General features: G+C 32.8%; 7 protein-coding genes and 2 long non-coding RNA genes across 9 annotated transcripts; 5 read left to right on the top strand and 4 right to left on the bottom strand.

The window, feature by feature from the left end:
• The first annotated feature begins 1,898 nt into the window (after positions 1-1,898).
• LOC128397902 (serine hydroxymethyltransferase, mitochondrial-like) lies at positions 1,899-2,949 on the top strand. Its single transcript, XM_053358676.1, has 3 exons — positions 1,899-2,006; positions 2,051-2,519; positions 2,609-2,949. Exons 1-3 carry the CDS (start codon positions 1,899-1,901, stop codon positions 2,737-2,739), a joined length of 708 nt encoding a protein of 235 aa, XP_053214651.1. The 3' UTR covers positions 2,740-2,949.
• Positions 2,950-5,568: 2,619 nt separating this feature from the next.
• On the bottom strand, positions 5,569-7,361 carry LOC128397901 (serine hydroxymethyltransferase, mitochondrial-like). Its single transcript, XM_053358674.1, has 3 exons — positions 7,019-7,361; positions 6,690-6,711; positions 5,569-6,495 (listed from the first exon to the last, which is right to left on the bottom strand). The coding sequence occupies exons 1-3, from the start codon at positions 7,359-7,361 to the stop codon at positions 6,042-6,044; spliced, it is 819 nt and encodes a 272-aa protein (XP_053214649.1). The 3' UTR covers positions 5,569-6,041.
• Positions 7,362-8,403: 1,042 nt separating this feature from the next.
• LOC128397760 (uncharacterized) lies at positions 8,404-9,790 on the top strand. Its single transcript, XM_053358511.1, has 3 exons — positions 8,404-8,866; positions 8,994-9,266; positions 9,336-9,790. Exons 2-3 carry the CDS (start codon positions 8,997-8,999, stop codon positions 9,675-9,677), a joined length of 612 nt encoding a protein of 203 aa, XP_053214486.1. The 5' UTR covers positions 8,404-8,866; positions 8,994-8,996; the 3' UTR covers positions 9,678-9,790.
• Positions 9,791-9,927: 137 nt separating this feature from the next.
• Positions 9,928-10,791, bottom strand: LOC128397765 (uncharacterized). Its single transcript, XR_008327000.1, has 2 exons — positions 10,582-10,791; positions 9,928-10,473 (listed from the first exon to the last, which is right to left on the bottom strand). It is a non-coding gene; the product is annotated as an uncharacterized LOC128397765 (long non-coding RNA).
• Positions 10,792-10,931: 140 nt separating this feature from the next.
• Positions 10,932-12,051, top strand: LOC128397766 (uncharacterized). Its single transcript, XR_008327001.1, has 2 exons — positions 10,932-11,013; positions 11,080-12,051. It is a non-coding gene; the product is annotated as an uncharacterized LOC128397766 (long non-coding RNA).
• Positions 12,052-12,714: 663 nt separating this feature from the next.
• On the bottom strand, positions 12,715-14,666 carry LOC128397746 (lysophospholipid acyltransferase 6-like). The gene is made up of 4 exons (XM_053358494.1): positions 14,410-14,666; positions 13,632-14,316; positions 13,351-13,556; positions 12,715-13,218 (listed from the first exon to the last, which is right to left on the bottom strand). The coding sequence occupies exons 1-4, from the start codon at positions 14,512-14,514 to the stop codon at positions 12,742-12,744; spliced, it is 1,473 nt and encodes a 490-aa protein (XP_053214469.1). The 5' UTR covers positions 14,515-14,666; the 3' UTR covers positions 12,715-12,741.
• A 978-nt stretch (positions 14,667-15,644) lies between these two features.
• LOC128397758 (gamma-secretase subunit Aph-1-like) lies at positions 15,645-17,300 on the top strand. Its single transcript, XM_053358509.1, has 5 exons — positions 15,645-15,879; positions 15,973-16,116; positions 16,408-16,493; positions 16,560-16,810; positions 16,883-17,300. Exons 1-5 carry the CDS (start codon positions 15,767-15,769, stop codon positions 17,024-17,026), a joined length of 738 nt encoding a protein of 245 aa, XP_053214484.1. The 5' UTR covers positions 15,645-15,766; the 3' UTR covers positions 17,027-17,300.
• Positions 17,191-26,170, bottom strand: LOC128397749 (uncharacterized). The gene is made up of 3 exons (XM_053358498.1): positions 25,732-26,170; positions 19,735-19,884; positions 17,191-18,827 (listed from the first exon to the last, which is right to left on the bottom strand). The coding sequence occupies exons 1-3, from the start codon at positions 25,747-25,749 to the stop codon at positions 17,598-17,600; spliced, it is 1,398 nt and encodes a 465-aa protein (XP_053214473.1). The 5' UTR covers positions 25,750-26,170; the 3' UTR covers positions 17,191-17,597.
• On the top strand, positions 20,784-23,974 carry LOC128397753 (uncharacterized). The gene has a single exon (XM_053358501.1). The coding sequence runs from the start codon at positions 21,382-21,384 to the stop codon at positions 22,651-22,653; it is 1,272 nt and encodes a 423-aa protein (XP_053214476.1). The 5' UTR covers positions 20,784-21,381; the 3' UTR covers positions 22,654-23,974.
• Positions 26,171-26,971: the final 801 nt, after the last annotated feature.

Raw genomic sequence — 26,971 nt, 5'->3', positions numbered from 1 at the left:
ATTTTAAGACTTGAAAATAGGAATAGATCAGTAGTATATTCCGTATAGAACTTCACGAAAACAAATGACCGGCCACTTATTAACCTCCTCTAACTTGACCAGTCATCGAGTCGGTGCGACCCACAACGGAATTTACTTGAGAATAGGCCGAAAGAGAGAGAAGATAATTTAATTCTAATGATAAAAAAGTTATCGGTGGCTTGATTCGGATCAATTATATTAGCAGTTCGAACAATTTTCAATGCACATTCCCCTTGTTATAGCAATGGATCAACATCATTTTAATTGATTTCTTCAGATCTCATCAACAATCAATATATTGGAAGGACATTTGAAGGGGAATAGAACAACCTATTACTATTTCCTGGTGGTTCGTCCAAAACATCGAAAGAGTAGAAATTAGTTGTTGGAATTGGAAGAAGATTCATTGAGAAAACTGCTTGTCCTTTGGATCGATCACTTTAGAACTGGTTGGATTTAAGGTCATATTTTATCGAATCGGGTGCGTTTCCGTTGGAGTCTAAAAGTTTATACAATTTTGAATTGATTCTTTTTGGTTGATTGATTTGGTTTACTTTTTGTTGTCCTCTTAAGTGCAGAGTAAATATTTTCAATTGGACTTTGATTTTTTATTACCATTCTCAACTGCATTTCGCTCAGTTTCAAGAGGTCTCACAATCAAGGGAAGTACGATGATTGAAAAATTCAATTATCGAACAACTAATGCGTTAAATCTCATTCTCTTTTTACTCTTCTTCTTAATAACAATTTGATATCATCACCGATCTGCGATTTGTTTGTTGAACACTTTCTATTTATTTCATCATTTTTTCTACATCTTATTATTACGAATTCATCGTTCGATATTTGAATGTTCCACAGAAACAGTAAGAGAATAAATGATAAATAAAAAGATAATAAAAATATTTCGGGTCAATTTAATGTTTTTCTTTTTCCTTTCCTTGCAATATTGATTTTCGCCTTGCAGATTGTCTTTCTAGTAACTGGAATTGTTTTATTTCTTTATCGAGCTGAGCTTTTGTCCAATCGTCATCAGGGGCTGGGCAACCATATTTAGTTCGGAACTGAATCGCATCAACGTTTCTTCGATCAATAAGTTCCTGATTGATAGGAATTTGCAAAGAATCACAACCTTTTTCGAAACCAAGACAAAACGAATTGTAAGCTTGAAACACTTTCTCGAAGGTCCATTTGTAATCTGTCGGCTCGCTGGCTTGGATACCGCTTCTTAGTAATGCCCAGTTTATAGTAGTTTTTTCTCGGCGGTATTGAATTATAATATATTGAGACTGGTAATAATTAACGACGGCCATTTTCTGTAAGCAAAATGTAAAGAAAAAGAAATTTATATTAATACTTTCACAAAAATATGAGTTTCGATAGTTTAAAGAGATGTTCATCGAAAATACTATCAACAGTATTACCTGTAGTGTAATTAAAAGGAGACAAAAAAGAGCATTTCTGACTTGAAGACAAAGACAAAACTCAACGGTAGAACTTAAAGAAACCAAATGACCGGTGGTCAGATTAATCGGCTCATTTAGCTGATCTAAAAAAGCGCCACTAGTTAGGAAGCTACAGAAAAATTATCATCGGTTTTAAGCTTGAAAAGTGTTTGTTGAAACTAGAATATCAATTGGTCGATATTCACCGGGGCGATTATCTACTCATCTTAAGTTGATTGATTATCGTTTTTTATGGATAATTTTATTATCTCGTTTTCTAATTGGAATCAAAGAAAAAGCAGTAAAGTCATCTTGTTTCTCTCTCTCGTTTTACTTATATTTGGTGATTAATTTTCAGTTGATTTAATTGATTTTTGTTCCTTTATTTTGTTGGTGTCCAATCAGTTTTATCGTACAATCATTGTGAGAACCATGAATTCTGGAAATATTCCTTTGGCCGTTGCTGATCCCGAGATGTGGCAGTTGATCAGGAAAGAGAAGGAGAGACAAAAAAGAGGCCTAGAGTTAATTGCATCTGAGGTAAGATTAATATTTTCGCCTTTAATTGTCTTTCTGTTTAATTTTCTGATCTTGATTATGAATCAAGAATCAACTCTTCTGTATTTCCATCTCTTCAGGGTGGACCACATAATCATGCAATCGCTGGTGTAGCTGTCGCTTTGAAAGAGGCCACATCAAATGAATTCCGAGCTTATTGTGAACAAGTCTTGAAAAACGCCAAAGCTTTTGCCGATGCGTTAGTGGCCAAGGGATATTCATTGGTCTCTGGTGGAACCGATAATCATCTTTTACTATTGAATTTACGAGATAAAGGACTTGACGGTGCAAGATTAGAGGCTCTTCTCAACCATTGTGACATAATTGGTAATAAAAACACTTGTCCTGGCGACAAATCCGCTCTATTTCCTGGTGGAATCCGACTTGGTGCTCCCGCTTTGACTACTCGAAACTTTGTGGAATCAGATTTTACCAAAGTGGCCGATTTTATCGATGAAGGTGTTCAGTTGTCTCTCAAAGTTAAAGCTTCATGTGGTTAGTTTATTTTCATTGATTTCAACTAAATTTCTCCGTCAAAGTTTCTAATTTTTAATCAAAACTTTAATTTCTTCATTTTTAAATAGGTAAAACTGTCAATGATTTCAAGAAATTCATCACCACCGACGAGGAAACAATTAAGCAAATCGCTGACATTAGAAGACGTGTAAACGAATGGGCAAGCACATTCCCAATGCCTGGTTACGATGATCATTAATTGTTCACAATTAACCTATCAAATAAGTGGCACCATAACAATCATCATCTAAAGGGATCGGAAAAATTTACAGAATTGAGGTTAATCAGAGAAAGTTTTTCACTAATTAGTGCCATTTAACTAACTAATATTTTATTGAGCTTATCACCAGTCATACAAAAATATTAACAATTAAACGATGACAAATTATCAACTTTAAATTGATAATAATTTTGTTGATTGTTAAAAAAAACCCTGATTAGTTTGATGCAAAAACATTCAAGTATTTTGACACTTTTCATACGAACAATTAAAAAAATGATTCAGTTAATGTTATTATAATATTGTTTATAAACAATATTAACAGTAAACAATTTATTTTCCCAATCCAATTCAGTAATCAACAATGATTAACGTTTGATTGGTAGATTGACAATAAACAATTAACAGTTAGTTAATCATGTCACCAGTGAGAATGAAGATTTGATGATTAAATGAACACAAAATTAAAATGAAACGAAATATTTGAAATTAATTATCAGGTAAGTTGATTGTAAACAATTGACAAAATACTTGTAACAATCAAAGGAATCGACGATGAGAAATTAACTGAACGATTACAACCATCTTGATGACAACAATGAATTTCCCTTTCAGCCTGATAATTAATATCACCGATACAATTAGCTGAACATTGGAGGACAATTAACCCTTGATTGGAAAGTCTTAAACACGATTTCTCTTGAGGTTTACAATCAATTAGATGAGTTGAATTAAAATGATCACAAGGGACAAATCGATCAGCACCATCGGATCGAGGTAAATAATGACCGCACTCATAACATTTGAGACCTGAAACCATCAAACAGGATCAGGAACATCGGCCTATTCTCGTTTACTAGATTATGCCAGATTCCGTGTCATCTGTGATAGTGTCGGTGCGATCCTTTTAGCCGACATGGCGCTTCAGAATATTAATCTTACCTCAGATGCAATTAACTCTAGGCCTCTTTTTTGTCTCTCCTTCTCTTTCCTGATCAACTGCCACATCTCGGGATCAGCAACGGCCAAAGGAATATTTCCTGAATTCATGGTTCTCACAATGATTGTACGATAAAACTGATTGGACACCAACTAAATAAAGGAACAAAAATCAATTAAATCAACTGAAAATTAATCACCGAAAATAAGTAAAATAAGATGGAGATGAAGACTTTTTCTACATTTTCATTATTATCAATTCATCGTTCGATATTTGAATCGTCCACAAAAACAGTAAGAGAATAAAAGTCTGTAAGTCGTATTTTCAACAATCGGATGCGTTTCCTCGGAGACTTAAAGTTGATACAATTTTACATTAATTCTTTTTGTTTGATTGATTTGGTTGGACTTTCTTTTCTCCTTTTTCCTTAATATTGAACCATTTCAATTCAGTCTTTTATTACCATGCATTTTTCTGCACAACGAACTACAAACATCAGGTAAACAAGACCTATAGGTTTCTTCATCACTGCCCGAATCTTCTGCAACTGGAAGGCCATGCTGATCTTGAAATTTCCGCGCATCAAGCGCTCTTCTTTCCATGGCGACCTTGTCAACAGGAATCTTGTGTATTTCTGAAGCTCTTTCGATTCCATGACAATAAGCATTATAGCTAATGAAGACTTGTTCCAGGTTCCACTGATATTCCGACTGTTCACATTCTTGAATATTCTTAAGCAAGAGCTCCCAGTCCAAATCCGTCTCGCGCTCAGGTCGCTTATAGGCCCTTCGGAAATGTTGTGATTGGCGAGTAGTTATAAAAACCATTTTCTGTAAACAAAAAAGCAAGAAAAGAAAAGATTAGAAAATAACAATAAAACTTGATGAGTTTCTGGAAATAAAATTAATCGGAAATCTTATGGTTGTTATGGGAAAAGATTTTAAAATGTTACCTGAAGTTGAATTGTGAAATACTTGTGAAATTTGGGACTTGGAAACAACAGATTAGAAATAATAGTCAATAGAACCTTAGGAAAAAATGACCTTTCGCTGTTCAACTTTCTCCAACTTGACCAGCCGCCGAATCACAGAAGAATTTGAATGAACTTTTACGCGGGAATAGACTGATGTTCCTGCAATGATCATCTTTGAACGGAAAAGTATAACAAAACTTTTGTTACAAAAGTGTTGCTCCAAACCGAAAATTTCTCAAGAAAATAGAGACTAATTTGATTTTGTCGTGAGAAAAACACTTTACTCATATTCTTTTTCTTTCTTTCTTCCAATTAATCGAAGTTGATTATCTGTAGATTTTCTTGTTGATTTGTCTACCTCAGTTACTAATTAATAGTTTAATCTTTAATCTTTTCTCATCATTTGATTTTAGATCATCTCATTGATTTGCAAATGAACATCTTGGAATTGATTGTTACCATATCAAAAATTTATTATCGAAATTCAACATTTTTATTATCATCGTTCGATAATTGAATCGTCCACATAAACAGAATAAATGTTCAAAGGAAATATTTCGGTTCAATTTACTTTTTTTCTTTTTCCTTTCCTTGCAGTAACATCAGTAACATCGATAGTCTTACTTCTTTATCAAGTTGAGCTTTTGTCCAATCGTCATCAGGGGCTGGACATCCATATTTAATTCGGAACTGAATAGCATCAACGTTTCTTCGATCAATAAGTTCCTGATTGATAGGAATTCGCAAAGCATCACAACCTTTTTCGAAACCAAGACAAAAAGAATTGTAAGCTTGAAACACTTTCTCGAAAGTCCATTTGTAATCCGTCCTTTCTTCGTTTCGTTCTCTTGTTTTCTAATTGGAATCAAACAAAAAGCAGTAAATATGAGGAGGAGCTCGATCATTAAAGTAAGTGAATAATCCTTGTTGATGAAACTTGTTTTCTTTTCATCAACATCTTCATCTTGTTTCTCTCTCTTGTTCTATTCCCATTCAAATGTCCTTCCAATATATTGATTGTTATCTTTTCTTTGCTAAAAATCTAAGAATCAAATGCATCGAAAAATTCAATACTTTTCAATCTTTGCTCAGCCAATTGATTGTTTTCTATGTTGATTATTAGCAATCAATTGTAATTCTATTGTCAACAACCCTTTGTACGTGCAATTGCGAAGAATAATCTTATCTTTAGTTCGTAGGACTCTGTAAATTTTCTCGTTCTCAAATTTTCTGATGATGTTTCTTAATTGTTTGCTTGTCGGTGGTGATGAATTTCTTGAAATCATTGACAGTTTTACCTATTTAAAAATTAAGAAATTAAAGTTTTGATTAAAAATTAGAAACTTTGACGGAGAAATTTAGTTGAAATCATTGCAAATAACCATATGAAGGTTTCGCTTTGAGAGACAATTGAACACCTTCATCGATAAAATTGGCAACTTTGGCAAAATCTGATTCCACAAAGTTTCGAGTAGTCAAAGCGGGAGCACCAAGTCGGATTCCACCAGGAAATAGAGCAGATTCGTCGCCAGGACAAGTGTTTTTATTACCAATTATGTCACAGTGATTGAGAATTGCCTCTAATCTTGCACCGTCAAGTCCTTTATCTCGTAAATTCAATAGTAAAAGATGATTATCGGTTCCACCAGAGACCAAAGAATATCCCTTAGCCACTAACGCTTCGGCAAAAGCTTTGGCGTTTTTCAAGACTTGTTCACAATAAGCTCGGAATTCATTTGATGTGGCCTCTTTCAAAGCGACACCTACACCAGCGATTGCATGATTATGTAGTTCACTTTGAAGAGATGGAGATACACAGAATCTGATTCATAACCAAGAACAGAAAATTAAACAGACAGACAATTAAAGGTGAGAATATTAATCTTACCTCAGATGCAATTAACTCTAGGCCTCTTTTTTGTCTCTCCTTCTCTTTCCTGATCAACTGCCACATCTCGGGATCAGCAACGGCCAAAGGAATATTTCCTGAATTCATGGTTCTCACAATGATTGTACGATAAAACTGATTGGACACCAACTAAATAAAGGAACAAAAATCAATTAAATCAACTGAAAATTAATCACCGAAAATAAGTAAAACGAGATGAAGACTTTTTTTCTACATTTTTATTATTACGAATTCATCGTTCGATATTTGAATGGTCCACAGATACAGTAAGAGAATAAAAGTCTGTAAGTCGTATTTTCATCAATCGGATGCATTTCCTTGGAGACTTAAAGTTGATACAATTTTACATTGATTCTTTTTGGTTGATTGATTTGTTTGGACTTTCTTTTCTCCTTTTTCCTCAATATTGAACCATTTCAATTCAGGATTTTATTACCATGCATTTTTCTGCAAAACGAATCACAGTAATCATCGGTTTCTTCATCACTGTCCGAATCTTCTGGAAGGCCATGCTGGTCTTGAAATTTCCGCGCATCAAGCGCTCTTCTTTCCTTGGCGACCTTGTCAACAGGAATTCTATGTATTTCTGAAGCTCTTTCGATTCCTAAACAATAAGCATTATAACAAATGAAAACTCGTTCCAGGTTCCACTGATATTCCGACTGCTCACTTTCTTGAATATTCTTAAGCAAGAGCTCCCAGTCCAAATCAGTCTCGCGCTCAGGTCGCTTATAAACCCTTCGGAAATGTTGTGATTGGCGAGTAGTTATAAAAACCATTTTCTGTAAACAAAAAAGCAAGAAAAGAAAAGATTAGAAAATAACAATAAAACTTAAGGAGTTTCTGGAAATAAAATTAACCGAAAATCTTTTGGTTTTTATGGGAAAGATTTTACATATTACCTGAAATTTAGTTGCGAAAAACTTGAAGAATTTGGGGTTAGGAAAGAACAGATCAGAAATAAAAGTCAGTAGAACCTTAAGAAAAAAATGACGTTTCGCTGTTCAACTTTCTCCAGCTTGACCAGCCACCGACTTACAGAAGAATTTGAATGAATTTTTACGCGGGAATAGACTGATGTTTCTCAATTAATCTTCTTCCAATTCCAACAACTGATTTCTACTCTTTCGATATAAAATAAACAAAAAACGACAAAAATTCAAACAGATGTCTGATGATTTCTGTGGTCGGAAAGGAATTGATTAATTTAACCGAAATCGTCAAACGAATCAAATTGAATGAACAATTTAACCCAAAATATTCCTGATGCAGAAAAACAATTAATTAATCTAAATTAATTTTCTAATCTTTCCTTTTTCCAGCTTAATAACTGAAATTGGAAACATTAGTATCACAATCAAACTTTTTTACAAGAACTGTTCTAATCCCCTTCAAATGTCCTTCCAATATATTGATTGTTGTCTTTTCTTTGCTAAAAATCTAAGAATGAAATTCATCGAAAAATTCAATACTTTTCAGTCTTTGCTCAGCCCATTGATTGTTTTCTATGTTGATTATTAGCAATCAATTGTAATTCTATTGAAAAACAACACTTTGTACATGCGAAGAGTAATCTTATCGTTAGTTACCCAACTATTGGTGATTTAAGTGCTAAAAACGTGAACGAATGGGCAAAAGCTCTTAAATGGCACTAAGATATTTTTCTCTCGTTTTAAGTGTGTTATGATATGTGTTTGCACGTAAACAAAGTGACTGAAGTGTCTGTTTTGATCAAAAAACTAATTTGGTCAAATTATCCTTGTAATTAAGATCTGGAGAAATCAATTAAAATGATGTCGATCCATTGCTATAACAAGTGGAATGTTCATTGAAAATTTTTCGAATTGCTAATAAAGCCAAAGAAATTGAGTTTGGAATAAAAATAATTCCATTTTACGCATTGAATGATTAAACTGAGATTAACTTGATTATCTTATCGAAAACCCAATGTTCTACAAGTAATCAACTTCGATTAGTTGAAAGAGTTGATATTTATTTGTATTAGTAATTTAAATCATGAAATTAGCTTACAGTCTTTTTCCTATGAATTCACCTTTTTTCTCTTTCTACTTTCTTTTCTTTTTTTCTCGATTATTTTGTTAGTGTTCTCGATATTTCTCACTACAAAAAATCTTCAGAAATATCGATTCTCGATTATTCTCACGGCAACACTAATAACCGGTCATTCGATTTCTTGCTGTTCTTGTGTTGACTATACTTTCGTCTTTAATCTCCAAATCTTCAAATCTTTTTAATTTTTTTCAAGTTGTTCACAATTATTCAGGTAACGTGTTAAAATCTTTTCTTACAACATCGATTATATTTGTTGACAATTTTTCAACAAACTATCGAAACAAAGTTCTTTTTCCAATAATAATTTTTTTCTACTTTCTCTTCATTTTTTTTCTTAGAAAATGTTTACGATTGAAGACAAACATGCGGTTCTTTTCTTAGATGTATATACACGCGATATTACTGAAGTTGATTTGGATTGGCATTCTTTGTTAACCAGTATCAAACGGGTGGACCGAGACGATGTTGATTGTGAATGGAACTTAGAAAAACTTTTTCTTTGTTATAATGCCTATTGCCTTGGTCGGGAAGAAACTTTTGATGACAATAACATTGAAATTGACAATTTGTTCCGGAGTCGGCGAGAAACAGATGCAGTTGCATTTCGATTTGTATTCGAATACCCAGCTGTTGATAAACTGATACTAATTCTTTTCTACTTTCTATTCATTTTTTCTTAGAAAATGGCTTCTATTATGATTACTAGTGAACATGCGAGTTTTTTCAAAGATGAGTACAAGCGACCTCGTAGAAGCACCTCAATTCACTGGAAACGTTTACGATCACGGATTATTTTTACTGAGGCCGACTTTGGATATTTATGGTCTTATGAAAATGTATTCTTGGCATACAACGCTTACTGTTTTGCCATTGAACAAGTTTGCCGAGAGAAAAACATTCCTATTAATCAGTTTTGGGCTGAACGTCGTGTGCTAGACATAGATTATTTCCAATTCATATTTGAGAATCCAGCTCGTTGGAGTTCCGAGAATGATGGGAATCGCAATCATTCTGACGATTAAATTGTATCAACTTTTAGACTCCAACGGAAATGCATCCGATTCGATAAAAATATGACCTTAAATCCAACCAGTTCTAAAATGATCGATCCAGAGGACAAGCAGTTTTCTGCCGCGAAACTTGATGAAAATCGAACTGCGATTTATATCATCTTCCAGTTTCTGTGGAAAATTCAATTATCAAACAACTAATGCGTTAAATCTCATTCTCTTTTTACTCTTCTTCTTAATAACAATTTGATATCATCACCGATCTGCGATTTGTTCGTTGAACACTCTCTATTTATTTCATCAATTTTTCTACGTCTTATTATTACGAATTTATCGTTCGATATTTGAATGTTACACAAAACAGTAAGAGAATAAAAATTAATGTTCCAAGGAAATATTTCGGTTCAATTTACTGTTTTTCTTTTTCCTTTTCTTGCAATATTGATTTTCGCCTTGCAGATTGTCTTTCTAGTAACTGGAATTGTTTTATTTCTTTATCGAGCTGAGCTTTTGTCCAATCGTCATCAGGGGCTGGGCATCCATATTTAGTTCGGAACTGAATCGCATCAACGTTTCTTCGATCAATAAGTTCCTGATTGATAGGAATTTGCAAAGCATCACAACCCTTTTCGAAGCCAAGACAAAACGAATTGTAAGCTTGAAACACTTTCTCGAAGGTCCATTTGTAATCTGTCGGCTCGTCGGCTTGGATACCGCTTCTTAGTAATGCCCAGTTTATAGTAGTTTTTGCTCGGCGGTATTGAATTATAATATATTGAGCCTGGTAAAAATTAACGACGGCCATTTTCTGTAAGCAAAATGTAAAGAAAAAGAAATTTATATTAATACTTTCACAAAAATATGAGTTTCGATAGTTTAAAGAGATGTTCATCGAAAATACTATCAACAGTATTACCTGTAGTGTAATTAAAAAGAGACAAAAAAGAGCATTTCTGACTTGAAGACAAAGACAAAACTCAACGGTAGAACTTAAAGAAACCAAATGACCGGTGGTCAGATTAATCGGCTCATTTAGCTGATCTAAAAAAGCGCCACTAGTTAGGAAGCTACAGAAAAATTATCATCGGTTTTAAGCTTGAAAAGTGTTTGTTGAAACTAGAATATCAATTGATTATTCACCTGGGGGATTATCTACTCATCTTAAGTTCGATTGATTATCGTTTTTATGGATAATTTTATTATCTCGTTTTCTCAATCAAGTTTTATCGTACAATCATTGTGAGAACCATGAATTTTGGAGATAGTCCTTTGCTGATCCCGAGATGTGGCAGTTGATCAGGGAAGAGAAAGAGAGAAAAAAGGAGACCTAGAGTTAATTGCATCTGAGGTAAGATTAATATTCTCACCTTTAATTGTCTGTCTGTTTAATTTTCTGTTCTTGGTTATGAATCAGATTCTGTGTATCTCCATCTCTTCAAGGTGAACCACATAATCATGCAATCGCTGGTGTAGCTGTCGCTTTGAAAGAGGCCACATCAAATGAATTCCGAGCTTATTGTGAACAAGTCTTGAAAAACGCCAAAGCTTTTGCCGATGCGTTAGTGGCCAAGGGATATTCATTGGTCTCTGGTGGAACCGATAATCATCTTTTACTATTGAATTTACGAGATAAAGGACTTGACGGTGCAAGATTAGAGGCTCTTCTCAATCACTGTGACATAATTGGTAATAAAAACACTTGTCCTGGCGACGAATCTGCTCTATTCCCTGGTGGAATCCGACTTGGTGCTCCCGCTTTGACTACTCGAAACTTTGTGGAATCAGATTTTACCAAAGTGGCCGATTTTATCGATAAAGGTGTTCAGTTGTCTCTCAAAGTTAAAGTTTTCTGTGATTAGTTCATTTGCATTGATTTTCAACTAAATTTCTCCGTCAAAGTTTCTAATTTTTAATCAAAACTTTAATTTCTTCATTTTTAAATAGGTAAAACTGTCAATGATTTCAAGAAATTCATCATCACCGACGAGGAAACAATTAAGAATATCGCTGACATTAGAAGACGTGTAAACGAGTGGGCAAGCACATTCCCAATGCCTGGTTACGATGATCATTAATTGTTCACAATTAACCTATCAAATAAGAGGCATCATAACAATCATCATCTAAAGGGATCGGAAAAATTTACAGAATTGAGGTTAACCAGAGAAAGTTTTTCACTAATTAGTGCCATTTAACTAACTAATATTTTATTGAGCTTATCACCAGTCATCCAAAAATATTAACAATTAAACGATGACAAATTATCAACTTCAAATTGATAATAATTTTGTTGATTGTTAAAAAAAACCCTGATTAGTTTGATGCAAAAACATTCAAGTATTTTGACACTTTTCATACAAACAATTAAAAAAAATGATTCAGTTAATGTTATTAAACAATATTAACAGTAAACAATTTATTTTCCCAATCCAATTCAGTAATCAACAATGATTAACGTTTGATTGGTAGATTGACAATAAACAATTAACAGTTAGTTAATCATGTCACCAGTGAGAATGAAGATTTGATGATTAAATGAACACAAAATTATGTGGAATCGTGTTATCGTGGAAGCCGACTTGGTGCTCCCGCTTTGGCCACTCGAAACTTTGTGGAATCAGATTTTGCAGAAATTCATAACCACCGACAAGGAAACAATTAAGAAACATCATCAGAAAATTTGAGAACGAGAAAATTTACAGAATCCTACGAACTAAAGATAAGATTATTCTTCGCAATTGCACGTACAAAGGGTTGTTGACAATAGAATTACAATTGATTGCTAATAACCAACATAGAAAACAATCAATTGGCTGAGCAAAGACTGAAAAGTATTGAATTTTTCGATGAATTTCATTCTTAGATTTTGAGCAGAGAAAAATAACAATCAATATATTGGAAGGACATTTGAATGGGAATAGAACAGTTCATGTAAAAAAGTTGTGATACTTAATATATTTTTCCAATTTCAGTTATCAAGCTGGAAAAAGGAAAGATTAGAAAATTAATTGATTCTTTTTGGTTGATTGATTTGGTTTACTTTTTGTTCGTGCTCGCAAGTGCAGAGTTAATTATTTCAATTGGACTTTGATTTTTTATTACCATTCTCAACTGCATTTCGCTCAGTTTTAAGAGGTCGGACAATCAGGGGAAGTACGATGATTCCAAATAAAACAGTCAAATGTCCAAAGAAATAAGTTCGACAGTAAATTTTCCAAGAATCGGCTAAAGTCAAAACAACAAACGGGAAGACAAGATAAGCCATCATGATTCGAGTGAATAAACAGGTAAGAATATCATAGACAAATGATAGCCATTGTGTTGATTGGAAGTGATGACGAAGACATCGCCGGGCTGTTCGAGCTCCTTGTGTGAATAAAGCTCCAGATAAAAAGGTTAAGTAGTAACCAGGATAAAATCCATGCCACATTGCGGATAAAACATAGGTCGCTAACATGCGATATTTAGGTGATCTTTCATAGATCGATCGTCTCAACCAACATTGAGTCGGTTTATTCCAGGTTGCCAAAGCTTCTCTAAGGTTATGTGAGAACTAAAAGAAAAAAAGATCAAGAAAATGGGGAAAAAATTAGAAATTGCCGAGGAAATAAATTTATGAACTAACGAATCTCTTTAACGAGGGAAACACAATTACTCAGAAGTAATTTAAATTGAATAATCTTACCTCGAACCGTAGGATATCCACAGGGTCAAGTAGATCCCATTTCGGTTCATTTTTCGAGTTGAACCCGTTGAAGCCCAGACCAGCGGCATTACAACAGGCTGCACCGTAATGCCAAGCGAAATAGAGCATAAATCGAGCAATGGCTGGGACTGCCAACATGTAAGCTATAACCATGATGAAGGAAGAATCTGCAAGGAACTTATCATCTAGAAAAGAAAAGAAAAGGAAAGTAATGATAAAATTACGATTTTTTTGACATAAACTTCGTAAAGTAAACTTACCATAAAGTTTGGTTATTGGGAATTTCGGTGCATATGTAACAATCATGATTGCGAAAAAGAAACTGACAGATAACTTTCTAATAACAGCAAAGCCTGGATGAGCTGATCTCTTTTCAGCTTCAGGCGATTCAATGTGCTTTGAAAAATTGGTTCCATCAATAAACTCCAAGTAATTCTTAAAGTAAACTAATGGGCCACACATTACACTTGGAAAATGAAATACATAGGATAGGAATTCAAGTAGTGTTGGAATCCTGGTAACTCGTAATTGCTTCTGTTCCAGTGTAAGATCTTTTTCTAATCGACCTCGACCATCGTGCAGGCAAAATGCGAGACTGGACACTTTTTGTACAATAATCATGGTTGGACCAGTTATGTCAATAGAATAACCACCATAGTCCTCCATTTGACGAATTAGATGAAGGTAAGAAAGATAGAGCATGGAAATGCCAAGAACAGCACAATGGACAAATCGAGGGTCACAGGCACACAAAGTAATATAACATAACATTGCAAGAACAAATAAATTACTTGTCTGATAACCGAAACAAAAATAACACAAAACAATTCCAGGTAGTAACATGATCAGGTGTTTCTGTGTATCAGAGAATTTGAATAATCGGGTCACTCGAAAATAGAGCATTGCCAAAGCTAAACCGGTGAATTGTACCAAACAAAAATTACCCTAGAAAAAAAAGCGAAGGGAAAAGACAAAAACAAAACAATTACATAAGAGTGAAAACATGAAAAATGAATCGAATCAAAAGCAAAACTTTACCTGTTCAACCGACAGACCAACATTTCGATACATGGGCTCCAATATTCGCACTCCATGGTAAGACTTAGATTCGGGCGGGTGATAAGCTGTTGTATCTTCGGCCATAATTAAAGGGATGTCAATAAACAGAGAACAGCTGAAACAATCTATTTACTATTCTTTTCTCAGATTAACCTAGTGGCTTCTCGAGACACCAACAGAAATGTTGCCTCATAGTTTTTCGTTGTGCTCACTTAGTTTCTACTCTTTGATTGACTCAATTGGCTTTTGAACATAATACTAGAGATGTACGAGTGGCTCCTCCCGGATCTCATTTACCTTTTCCAAAGATAAGAAAAATCTTATCGATAGATTAACGTTAATCAAGGTACAGATCGAAATTCGTTCTTAGCAAAGACGATTAACTAATTTATTGATATTCTCTGTTGATTTTGATCGGAGTAGATCGAATGTGGCAATCTCCTTTTGTTTGAATTTCTCTTCAAAAGTTAATATGATTCTTTTTTTTCTTCATTTAGATTCTCAATTGTTGTTGATTGTTAGTTATTGCTAACAACATGATTAATAAATCATGTGTTGTTCCAGTAATCAAATGTTATCATCTAATTGACATTTTTGTGTGACTTTAATCATGATCGTAATCAAATTGTAATCGTTGATTAATTTTCTCGATTATCTCGATTCTCTTGGAAATTAATATTCCCAATCATTTTTAATAACATAAACAATTGACTATTGTAACGACTATTAGTATACCCTTATAATAATGATTGACAATCAACGATAACCAAATCAAATGATTAATATAAATAAAAAATTGATTCATCAACATTTACCTAACTATAAATAACTAAAGAAATCAAAAAGTATAATGAATTTCAACTTGAATAACCAAAATGTTTTAATCTTTTAAATTCGTGATTAAGATTAAAATAGTTTCAACAAATTGTAGACAATCATAATTGTTTAAATTAGAGTTAATTGTGACAGTTAAATGCTGATTAAAATGAATCTTAATCTAATCTAACAAGAGAAAAGTAAACACAATCAATCAGTTTAAAGTTCCGATTTCCGCTTAGAACAAAACTGATTGTGATTAAAGTGAAATCGATTATCACTCACGCGACACATTTATCATGGAACAACAATTAATAAATTAAATTACAATTAGAATCACAATTAACACAATTGAAATTGTTTTCTTTCCGTAACCATGGTGATCGATCTCTGGTTACGCCTCTTAACATATGATGTCGGTTATTTTTCTCATTGTCAAGATTTGTTACATTCCCTTTTTGTTTAGAATTTAATTTAATTGGTTAATTAATTCGAGTTAATTGTTCCAAATTAATCCATCATGACTCTCGTTGAGTTCTGTGGCTGTGCTTTGATAGCTTTTGGTCCAGCGATGACCATGTTTTGTTTAACTGTGGCCGATAATCCAATCTATATAATTGTTATGATCTCATCGTAAGTAAATTGATTTGTTTTTCTTTGTAATGTTAATTGTTTCTTTAATTATTCTTATTCTAATTGTAATTAAATTTATTTCGTATCTTTTAGCTGCTTCTTTTGGTTATGTTCTCTATTGGGTTCATCGTTTGTCTGGATGATTGTTGTTCCATTGAAAGAGGTTCTCATATTTGGTGTAATCTGTTCAGTTTTATTCCAAGAGATTTACAGATATTTGTTTTATTTAATTCTCAAGTAAGAGATCAATGGATTTGAATCAAAATGTCCAATCAACGGTTATCAACGAGCTTTTAAATTCTCACTCATTTAATATTCATTGATTGTGAATCTCTGAAATGAAGGCTGTTCATGGCATGATGAGCTAAACGAAATGATATACCAGAATTGTGATCATTTCTAAGTCTAGTTGATTGTTTATAAACTAATCAGTGTATCTCACTGATGAGTAAAATAATAGTAAATCAGTGAAAATTTAGAAACGATCAATGTTGAAATTGTCTATATTAATCTAATTTTCTTCAATAGGAAAGCTCAGACTGGACTCCAAAAGGTTTCCGATGTTGGTAATCCAGGATCAATACAATCAATCAAATGGAAATCATTATCCTATGGTAATAATTACTAATTAGATTTGGTGTTTTTTTCTCATCTAATTTTGTTTTTTCTTTCTATTTCAGTCTCAGGATTTGGATTTGGAATCATGAGTGGAGCTTTTTCTTTGGTTAATGTTCTCGCTGATGCCGCAGGTCCAGGAACCGTTGGACTTTACGGCGATTCACCAAATTTCTTCATCTCATCGGCATTCATAACATTATCTCTTATATTACTTCACATCTTTTGGGGAATAATTTTCTATGATGCTCTTGATAGAGGTTGTAAATATCGCACTGGATACGTTGTACTCTCTCATTTAATAGTCTCATCTTTGGTATGTCTTACATTGTTACTTGCAGAATATGATTACTAATTTTAAATTTTCTTCTCCTTTCGCAATTTTCAGACCTTTTTCAATCAACATCAATTGTATTTCGCTTCACTGATACCCATCTATTTGATTACAATCTTCACTGGATTAATTGCTTTCCAAAGCGCTGGTGGTTCGTCCAAAACATTCAAAGAGTGTTTACCTTTTACCGTCGGCTGAACATTGATCATTAACAATTCCAATTCCAATCAACTGAATTGATGCCTGATGAATCTAATCAATCGTCTAAATTGAACTCGGCTATTTATTTTCCTTTTTTCTAATCATTTTCACAACAACAACAAAAACTCTTACAATTAATTTTAATTCGACCAAAATAAAAATAATTACAATCAACTATTGATGTAAATCATGAGTTGTTTTGTTTTATTATGGTTTTAATTGGTAAACAGTACAGAGGATTATGAATAATAAATAGTTGAGAAAATAATAATCAGAGAATTAGATTTGTTATTTGTTGATCAGAGGCACATTTGATTTCGATAATTATCTTAATTGTGAACAATAATGATCCATGAATCTGTTTTAATTCTCCTTAATCAGTTAACTTTCAAACCTCTAATTTAGATAGAGTTCAATTTGCGGTGGTTGATTGATGAGAATGACGAAGATGATTAAATCTAAATAGAAACAATTTTGATTTCAAATTGATTGATTGATTGATTGGAATCAAACTGAATTAATAGTAATAAGCAAAGTAAAGAAGTTGATTCAATTCAATTTATATAATTTACTCCTTGTAGACTCGTGGTGAGTATGAATTGGCTGAACTGTAGCTTGAAGGGTTGACCGGAACTGATGAGGACGATGAAAGTGATGATGGAGATGAAGATGATGCTGATGATGACGATGAATTCGTGTCATATTTAGCTGGTGTTCTCAAGGGCTGATCAACTGTTGTTGATTTTTTGGTGACAATTGGTTGTTGTTTGTTCGGGACGATTGGAGTTGCTCTTGGTTTGGTCATCGCCGAAGGGAGTGAACGTCCAGATCCATAGTAGTAACTTGATGGATAATAAGTTGAGCTTCGTTCGGACGATGAAGCTGTTTGGTCATTCGATGATGATGCTGATGATTTGCTGTTGTCAACTGATTTTCCCTGAAGTTGAGCTTGTTGAGCGACCAATTCTTGTTGAATTATCTGAGCGATATATTCCTGTGGGTTGAATAAAGCGTTTTGTAATTGCTGCTCTTGGTCATTGTAAGCCTTTTGTTTTATTTGTTCATCTGAAGTACTTGATGAAATGTATGATTGTTGTTTTTGGGGCGATTGTTGAATCGGCTGAGGTTTGACTGAATTTGGTGAAGGTCGAACTGATTTTGTTTGTTGACTTGGGGAAATGAGCTTTTGAATTTGATAGCCGACATTGGAGACCTTGTCTTGTGAGCTTCGTCGAAGTGTGTGTTTACGTCCGAAAGGAATTTGTAGATTGAATTGTTCACCAGCGGACGAAGAGCCTGAGCCTTCAGATGAAAGTTGGAATGGGAATGAATATAAATTCTTGAAGTTTTGAAGAGCAGCGGCAGCAGCGGCGGCAGAAGGTCCGTCAGGCTTAACAGCCGTTGATAAAAGAGTTGAAGCTGATGTTTCTTGATCACCGGCGTTAGAACCAGAGCCTGAGGCAACAGGTCGAAGAAGCTGTTCAAAGTATGAATGGAAATCAAAGGGAGCTGATAAACCATGTTGAGCTGTTGGAGCTGCAGCAGCGGCAAAGGTATTCGGGAGTGAAAAGGCTGGATAAATGGACGACGCTTGAGCTAAAGGAGTGTAACCCTCAAAGCCGGTGAAATGAGCTGAATAAGGGTAAGGGTAACCACCGGCGGCAGTAGCAACTGCTGGACCAAAAGCGGGTGGACCTTGGAAGGGTAGAACAGGGAAAGCGCTCTGGACAAAAGCGGGATAAAAGGTCGAAGCGGCGACATTATAAGGCTGTTGGGTTTGAGCGGTTCCTTGGAAACCCTAAACGATGAGAAAGTAAGAAAAGTCGAAACAAAAAGTTAATCTAATTGTTTTACTCTCGAATTTAGATCATTCGTAATCATTTAAGATTATGTATTCAGGTTGATTAAAGAATATGATTCTAATTAACCTGTTCATTAATCTTAATGGTCAATCAGTTAATCAGTCGATCTTGATTTCTTCTGAATATTTAACTACGATTATCAATTTGAATATCTGAAAATGATCTTGATTGTTGAACTTAATTTCCCATTTGTTAGGTGATGATAATAAATTAATTCAATTTGGTCTCTTTTTATAGTTAACTGATTGTTAAATACAATTAGATTCCGTTAGAAACTTTAGTTAACTATAATCATTAGCTGATTTCGTAACATTTATCACACAAATTATATTTAAATCAACTAATGGTCAAGACTTAGGGAAAGGTCAAGTTCGTGTTTATAATTTGATTCAATTTAATCATTTCTTGTGTTTACCAAGAAAAGAAACAGTTTTGATTAAATAATCAAATCAAAATACAATTTAAAATTAAATACATTGTATATTTCTGGTTTTGTCCTCAATAATAGTTAACGGATCACAATCAATTTTAAATTAGATTTGGTTACTTTGGATTAAAATAATAATCAACAAAAAAAAGCAACAACTTGAATACAATATAATCAAATTTGTAGATTCAATTGTAATTGAAACAATTAAGTATTGATCATCATCTTTTTCATCATAGCAATTTGTCTGATTATTTATATCATCAGTTAATAAGCTAAATAATTGAATTGGAAAGTTAATTGTTACCTCGTACAAATCTATTGGCTGATTAATGAAGACACAATCAATTCTGTCTACATGTCGTTGTGTTAATCAAAACAAGAATAATCGAGTTAATTGTGATTGATTAACTTACTGATTGTTTTCGTCGACCAAAGAATCGTTTCCACAATCCACTAATTGCTCTTGGTGTTCTGATTACCAATTTAGGTCCATAAACATCATTCTCAATATCGGCGTTAGTTAATGGTAACGATATCCAGAATAATAAGCCAATAGTGATTAACTGTAATTAGCAAGAAAAGAAAAGGAAAAGGAATATAATTAGATAATTGCTGAAGAGTAGAAAGAAACAAATGTTGATTGTTCATTGATTGTTTATCATCAATAATCATACACACTTATTGTTACAGTTACTTATTTATAACTGGATTAACTCAGAACAATGGAAAACACAGTAAACCAGAAAATAAATCAATCATCAATCATCACAATCAATTCTGCTGGTCGATTGATACAATTGGAAGATGATGTTTTGTTAACTTGTATCTTATTACGAAACATTGAGAGAGAGAGAGAGAGAGAGTAAATCAACTGAGTTAATCCACAATCAAGAAAATTTTGTTCTCAAATCATTAATCCATGTCCAAATTGTCAACCTAATTTCATCCGTTGTTGTTGTTGCACTTTTCCTATTAACCAAACTGATTGTTGATTAACTTTCATCATTGTTAATAGTTGATTTTTCATCGCTAAAATATTGACGAATATCTATTCAACCGTTAGATTCAGTTAGTTCAGTTCTCTCTCAATAGATTACGTAATTCTCATGATTATATTCACGATGGAAATTAAATCATGCGCTTATTGAGAAAATTTCAAGAACATTCTCCTTGGAATAGAAAATGTTACCAAAAGAAAGAGAGAAAAGAAAGAGAAACAAGTGTAAGCTTCAGATGAATTCTGATCATCATGATAACCTCTGAATATTTTGATTCTCATTGAATTTCCAGACAAATATTCAAAGAATCAATTGATTGTTACACTCGGAGAATAATTAAACTCGAAAGATTAGTAAACAATTAGAACAACAGAAATAAAAAAGATATTCAAAGTTGGAGTATTAAAGATGATAACAAGACAAACTCGATAACAATTAAGAATACATTTGATTCTCACCACAGACTGATCGAAATGGACCTTCAAAGGTAAAAGGTGATCACAATTAACTACTAATTAGATTTGAATACACAATAAAGTGAAAAAGAAACGAAAACAACATCAATCGAAATGAGAACATTAGTTTTACCGGTTAATCAGATTCCAAGTGTATCGATCTGTTTGTATCCAAACAATATCTTTGGATCTGTTCAATTCCTATTTAGATCATTTTGTTACTCAATCTCTGTTTTCATTTCTCTGGTTAATGTTGATTTATTTTCTCTCCCAGTTACAGAATTTAATTATCTCAATTAGTTGCAAGTTTTTCTCTTCGAATCTAATGTTATCTTTTAATTTGGTTCTCTCTGCATCTTTGGGTTACCCGAAATTGACCTCAAGTGATTCGGATAAATTGTGATATTAATAAGATGAAATCGACTCTAAATCAATGTCACAACCTGAACCAAGGAAATAAAATATTATAATCTAGGACAAGAGGGAGAGAAAGAAAGAAAGAAAAGAAAGAGGAAAAGGTTCATATTGCCAATTTGATTTGTTCTTTTCTAAGGTAATTTGGAGGTGATTGTTTTTTTCTCTATTGATTGGGCTTCGTTACCATTAGATGAGTGATTATGGATCGGATGTTGTTACTCGAAATCGCCGTTGGCTTCCCTCTGAGCCCAATCGACATCCCATGTCTCCCACCATTCCAGTAGCTAAGCTTCGTCTTTACAGAGAATTGGCTAATTCTGGTCTAACCACTAAATCGCTTTCTGATTTACCACATTCATCTTCTCATCAATTTTATTCATCATCTTTATCAACCAATTCACGAGCAATTAATCGACCCCATTCAGTTTTATCTTGTTCATCCGTACCCACTCCAGCTCCAATGGATCGTGTGACCCTCTCGTACCCTGGTACTCCCACCAAATCAAACGGGTATCTCCAACAACAGCATCATCTTCATCAGCATTTATCTGGATCAGCGACTGGAATTGGCTATGGACGGCCGAGTTCAATTAATCTTCACCATCCATCCACTAATCAATATTCACCTGACCCATATGTCCAGGGACAAACATGGTCATTGGGTTCACACCGACAATCAGCTTATCAGGATCGCTATTATCCTGCTGGTACCAATTATCCAACCTCATACAATCCTCATCTCGCTGCCACTGGATCTTATCAACGTGATCTTATTACAACATCACCATCAGCGTATGCGCGTCGTAATAATGTCGCTATTCCTGTTCATTCATCGTCATCCGCTGCCGCGGCAGCAGCAGCGGCATTAGCTACTCGATCATCAACTCTTCCAGGTTCTGCAGGCTATTATCGTCAACATCATCATTCTGATCACGATTTAAGGTACATTAGAGATCCTCTTGCGGCTGGATCATCGTACGCAAGTGTCCCTGGCTATGGGTCAACAGGATACGTTCAAAGTCCAGCCGTTCATCGATCATCAGGTTATCATCCTTCAGCGACTGCTGCAACTGCGACCAATAGTTCATACTATTACCAACAATATCCACACCATCATTCCCGAAGTCGACACTATCGATCTGAAAGTGATCTTGACACTCTATCCAATCTTTATCAAACCTACCCCACTGGTAGTGGTGCCCACAGTTATCATCAACAATCAGCATCCATGGGACCATCAGTTCATCCCCAACACCAACACCAACAGGCTTATCCAACCTCTTCCTCCTACTATGGCCAACACCAACACCAACATGATCCATATCAACAATCACTTGAACATTCACGTTATGCTCAATCAAATCCATACACGATTTATCCAGGTTATGGTCAATCAGCAGGAACAATCAACTCATCAACTGCCACAAATCGTTACAATCGATCAGCAGATCGCTACTATTAACCGACTAATACAAATCGCTAATCAAGATGAAACAAAACAATGACATAACAATAATCAACAAAGGTGCTGTTCAAGGTGACCTTATACATATTGTAAATAGTCAGAGTAAATTAGCTTAACCAACAATTAACTAGAATTGATATATGATAAGCATTAGGACTTGATAATTAACATTGATGATCATTTAACATTTGTCTCATTCAAACCTAGAGGCTAAACAATTAACCAGGAAAAAAAAATCACAACTATTAGTATCTTACACAATCAAAATCCCAATTTTAGCCAATCAATTGACTCACAATTAAGCTTTAATTAGTTAAAATTGAAAACAATTGTGATATTTAAACTTGTAATTGATAAAAATGTCAAATGATTAACGGTTAACAATTTAAATTAGCAGGTAAAAGTTTAATGTTTGATGTGCTTAACCAAAAACAGTCTCAAATTGATACAACAAAAAAGGTTGATTTAGCTAATCAGTTTGACAATTAGTTGATTATTATAAAATGTTTAATTTTTGTGACTTAATCAAAAACAGTTTGTTGTCTTTTTCCTTAATCACTCCTTAATCACAATTAAGGTGTTGATGTTAAATTTTGAGCTTGATTAATGCAATAACAATCAATACACTTACACATACCAATCAGAAAATTACAGGATAACTAAATTAACTAATTGTTATCGAGTAACAATTAGCTGAATCTCATGTTCACCAGCACAATATCATGGAAATTAATCAACATAATTAATTAATCTCGCTAACAATTAACTAATTTTAACCCGTTTGCTCTTTCCAATACCAAGAAAAAAACCTAACAGGATTAACTTATAATTAACTTGTAATTAAATTAAATCCTCTAGGAAATTAACGCGGTGGCCTTTGTCATACGCTTCCCTATTTAATTACAATCAATTAATTGTTGATTAACAAAGTAATTAATAAGGAAAAGATGTTAATTTAATTCACAATTCTAATCATAATCATAATCATCATCATCTTCAAAAGGAAAACTATTAAATTACCTTTTAATTATATAATTTTTTTGTTCTCCTGTTAAATTAACACCAACAATTTAAATTGTGTAACTTTTAATCATCTTCTTTTGTTAATTGTTATCATTAATTGTATTTTAATTTGATAAATCAATTAAGTTTTGTTGTACAAAAATAAATGAATAATTTTCAGTTATTATTATATTAAAGCTTCACCAAAAAGTAAATGAAAATAAATTAACTTGGAGGAAAAATTTAATTTCTCGACACAATTAACTAATTGTCACAGTGGAATGGTTTGTCATGGTAGACAAATGAAAAACAAAACATCAATAAATCAACAATTAACATGAATAATTAAAGTTAATTCATAATTTAAATTATTCCTTCAACACGGAACTAATAATAAACTTTAATCATGATCAAGGTCAGAGTTTAAATTAACAATCTAATCATAATATCAAATTAAGACTTGAAATATCAACAATTATCAACCGATCAACATTATTGAATACAATTTAATTGATTGCGTGATTAAATCAACATGGTAATCAGTGTATCGGTAAATTGTAATCATTAGTTGAGTAAAAAAATGAGACATTGATTGTTGGATTAAAAATTGATTAGTTTTAGTTGATTTAATTTTTTTTATCCCTTTTGATTGTTGATTAAATTGAATTGAAGAAAATGTTATTTTTGATTCAGTTTCATTCATTATTATTTAACAACAGCAACAATTTAATCAATTGACCGTTAAATGTAATAATCAGAACAACAATTTAATACCAACAATCAAGAAAAAACTAGAAAAAAGGAAAAACTGAAAATGCGAAAATTAAATTATTTCAATTGATCAAATACAGAGAGTTAATTGTATTACGTGAACAATTAAACCATCAAATTATCCATTACAATCAACAACTAATCTTAATCATTTACAAGAGAAATGATTAGCTAATTGTTGGAAACAATCAAATGGGTGTAAAGATGATCAGAGAATTGGCAAGTTATAAAAGATAATCAATCAGGGATTTTGATGTTACCCCAGATATTAGAGGGTGATGATGATTTAGGAAATGATTAAGGTGATTAAGATTAAGAGTAAAACATAAGCAATTTAATTGTGAGGATAAAAAGTAGTTCTGATTAACTAAAGTGACCTGAAAATAGCCGAGAAATCAACAATCAATCAAAGGAAGGAAAAAAAATCGATCGGGAAAAGTAATAAACTTGTTGTTGATTTTTCCATCTTGATTCTTGATTGTTGTTGATTAAGATGATGATGATTGTGGTAATGATAAAGTTAATTGTTGAAATGATGAAAACATTGTCATCCCAATAGGTCAACCGTTGCAATATGATTACTTTGGGTTTCTCTTGATTATGATTAGAGAGGGTGAAGTAAATTGCTGTAGATCAAATCAAATTAGATTGTTGGGTAAACTGTGATTTTTTGTTATAAAAATAAATCAACTAAAAATTGATCATCACAATTAAATGGCGATGATAATAATAATCCCAATAGATAATTGTTGTTGTTATTATTGTCAAAGACCAAAAGGTTTGATTACAATGTTAATTGTTATCATTATATTGTCACAATCAGAGGCTTTTTCATACCATTTTTCAGCTAAATTGCTAATCACAATCAGCGATAACAATCAGACTATCACGATTACTTTTAAAAATAAAATCAACTGTAACAATCACAATTAACGACTTGACATAAACTGTTATTTTCATTTCCATTTGATTATAATGATTAAGATACATAAATTGTTACTGTTAAAAGACATCATGATTAGTATTGAAATGGTGAAACTTTTAAATTGTGTCCAAACAATTAAATCGCTATTAAACTTATTTTCAATTGTGTGGTATAGTTTTGTGATTATTTAATTGTTTAGGTTAATTTGATATGGAATCACAAACAGAGTAACAAGATATTAGTGTCACAATTAACTTGATCACCATCTTAGGAAACTAAATCAAGGTGAGAAATTAAATTTTGAAATCTTTACAAGTTAAAGATTGAAACATCACAACAATTAGTGAACAATCAACGAAATTTGAAAATTAACTTACAGTTAGATTTATATTCATGGTGGTGATGATGATTAAGTGATAATTAATTAACTATGAATTAAGATGATGATTAGTTGATTAGAAGAAAAGTTTTCGAGCAAAAAAGATGAAAAAGTTGAACAATTCCAATCGAAGTGAAAACGTCGCAAGAAAATCGTTGACAATTAATGACTTATATTTCCATAAATGGTGGACTAATTGTGATAGAAAGTCCAGTAAATTGTGAACAATTAACAAATGATACACATGGAATCAAATCACAATCACAATTTAGATGGAAAAATGAACAACAAGCGGACGAACTAAAGTTTAGGATCTGTGTTACTTTTACCAAGGATGAACTGTAACTGAAACAGTTAACCCACAATGAGGATGATGGTTGAAGATGAGGATGAGGATGAGGATGAAAAGATCCGCATCAATGATGCATCAAGGTGTATAGTGGTAAAAGGGGCGATCAGGTAGGAAAAAAAAACTCCTCCTTCTCAACCCACTGAATCGCGAGTCCGAAAATGTGATTCATTGAAATAACATGTGAATGAAATTAGCCCAAAATATACCGGTTCAATCATCAGGCCTTTAGGGTCACTATTATGATGTAAGAAAGATGATCGTCCTTATCTTCATCCTCATCCTTATCTTCATCTTCATCATCTTCATTATCCACGTTAATCATTATGATTAACGGAACAAACTGGTTTACAGTTAACTTTCGTCTTCGGTCTTCTCATAGTAACCCCAACATCTTAATCATTACAATTTAATGTTAATTTTGTTTGTTTGTTTTCTTGTTATTTGGTTTCTATTTTCAATCCAATTATTTCAATCAGTTTAGATTAATTTTCCTTAATTAATCAGTCTAATTGATTTCATCTTTAATCATGTTCATTATTTACACAAAAATCAACGTGTTAACTGATTAATCATGATAATTAATTTGCTTGATCAACCTAATTACTACTTTTCATAAGCTTAATTGTTACAAATTGAAATCGTTTCCAACACTTTGATTTCCTAATCCATTCTGATCAGTGATTTAATTTGTTGATTATAAATTCATTTTTGTTTATTGAAAATGGTTTAATCTAAAAATTAACTAAATTAAACTTAATTCCGTTCACTTTTTTTGCTAAAAAATTAATATAAACTTTTTGATTGTTAGTTGATTAATTTTATTAATAAATCATGAGATGATTAGTTAATTACTTTGATAATGAAAACATTTATAGTTGAGCAAAAA

The sequence above is a fragment of the Panonychus citri genome, unplaced genomic scaffold, assembly GCF_014898815.1.
Source record: "Panonychus citri isolate SS breed McGregor unplaced genomic scaffold, ASM1489881v1 Contig00040, whole genome shotgun sequence".
NCBI classification, from domain to species: domain Eukaryota; kingdom Metazoa; phylum Arthropoda; class Arachnida; order Trombidiformes; family Tetranychidae; genus Panonychus; species Panonychus citri.
Note: the sequence above shows the minus strand (reverse complement) of the source record. Positions and strands in the feature narration are given on the sequence as shown.

What these genes read in the sequence shown, in the direction of transcription:
- LOC128397901 (XM_053358674.1), bottom strand. Translation starts at nt 7,361, where the DNA reads ATGGTTTTTATAACTACTCGCCAATCACAACATTTCCGAAGGGTTTAT. An exon ending in GTTTTGCAGAAAAATGCATG is followed by an intron (nt 6,712 to 7,018) that starts GTAATAAAATCC and finishes TCCTTTATTTAG; the next exon opens with TTGGTGTCCAATCAGTTTTA. An exon ending in GGTGTCCAATCAGTTTTATC is followed by an intron (nt 6,496 to 6,689) that starts GTACAATCATTG and finishes GTTATGAATCAG; the next exon opens with ATTCTGTGTATCTCCATCTC.
- LOC128397746 (XM_053358494.1), bottom strand. Translation starts at nt 14,514, where the DNA reads ATGGCCGAAGATACAACAGCTTATCACCCGCCCGAATCTAAGTCTTAC. An exon ending in TTGGTCTGTCGGTTGAACAG is followed by an intron (nt 14,317 to 14,409) that starts GTAAAGTTTTGC and finishes TTTTTTTTCTAG; the next exon opens with GGTAATTTTTGTTTGGTACA. An exon ending in TGGATATCCTACGGTTCGAG is followed by an intron (nt 13,219 to 13,350) that starts GTAAGATTATTC and finishes TTTTTCTTTTAG; the next exon opens with TTCTCACATAACCTTAGAGA.
- LOC128397753 (XM_053358501.1), top strand. Translation starts at nt 21,382, where the DNA reads ATGAGTGATTATGGATCGGATGTTGTTACTCGAAATCGCCGTTGGCTT.
- LOC128397749 (XM_053358498.1), bottom strand. An exon ending in TTGGTCGACGAAAACAATCA is followed by an intron (nt 18,828 to 19,734) that starts GTAAGTTAATCA and finishes CTCATCGTTTAG; the next exon opens with GGTTTCCAAGGAACCGCTCA.
- LOC128397902 (XM_053358676.1), top strand. Translation starts at nt 1,899, where the DNA reads ATGAATTCTGGAAATATTCCTTTGGCCGTTGCTGATCCCGAGATGTGG. An exon ending in TAGAGTTAATTGCATCTGAG is followed by an intron (nt 2,007 to 2,050) that starts GTAAGATTAATA and finishes TCTGTTTAATTT; the next exon opens with TCTGATCTTGATTATGAATC. An exon ending in CAAAGTTAAAGCTTCATGTG is followed by an intron (nt 2,520 to 2,608) that starts GTTAGTTTATTT and finishes ATTTTTAAATAG; the next exon opens with GTAAAACTGTCAATGATTTC.
- LOC128397758 (XM_053358509.1), top strand. Translation starts at nt 15,767, where the DNA reads ATGACTCTCGTTGAGTTCTGTGGCTGTGCTTTGATAGCTTTTGGTCCA. An exon ending in TTGTTTTATTTAATTCTCAA is followed by an intron (nt 16,117 to 16,407) that starts GTAAGAGATCAA and finishes TTTCTTCAATAG; the next exon opens with GAAAGCTCAGACTGGACTCC. An exon ending in ATTTAATAGTCTCATCTTTG is followed by an intron (nt 16,811 to 16,882) that starts GTATGTCTTACA and finishes CGCAATTTTCAG; the next exon opens with ACCTTTTTCAATCAACATCA.
- LOC128397760 (XM_053358511.1), top strand. Translation starts at nt 8,997, where the DNA reads ATGTTTACGATTGAAGACAAACATGCGGTTCTTTTCTTAGATGTATAT. An exon ending in ATGCAGTTGCATTTCGATTT is followed by an intron (nt 9,267 to 9,335) that starts GTATTCGAATAC and finishes ATTTTTTCTTAG; the next exon opens with AAAATGGCTTCTATTATGAT.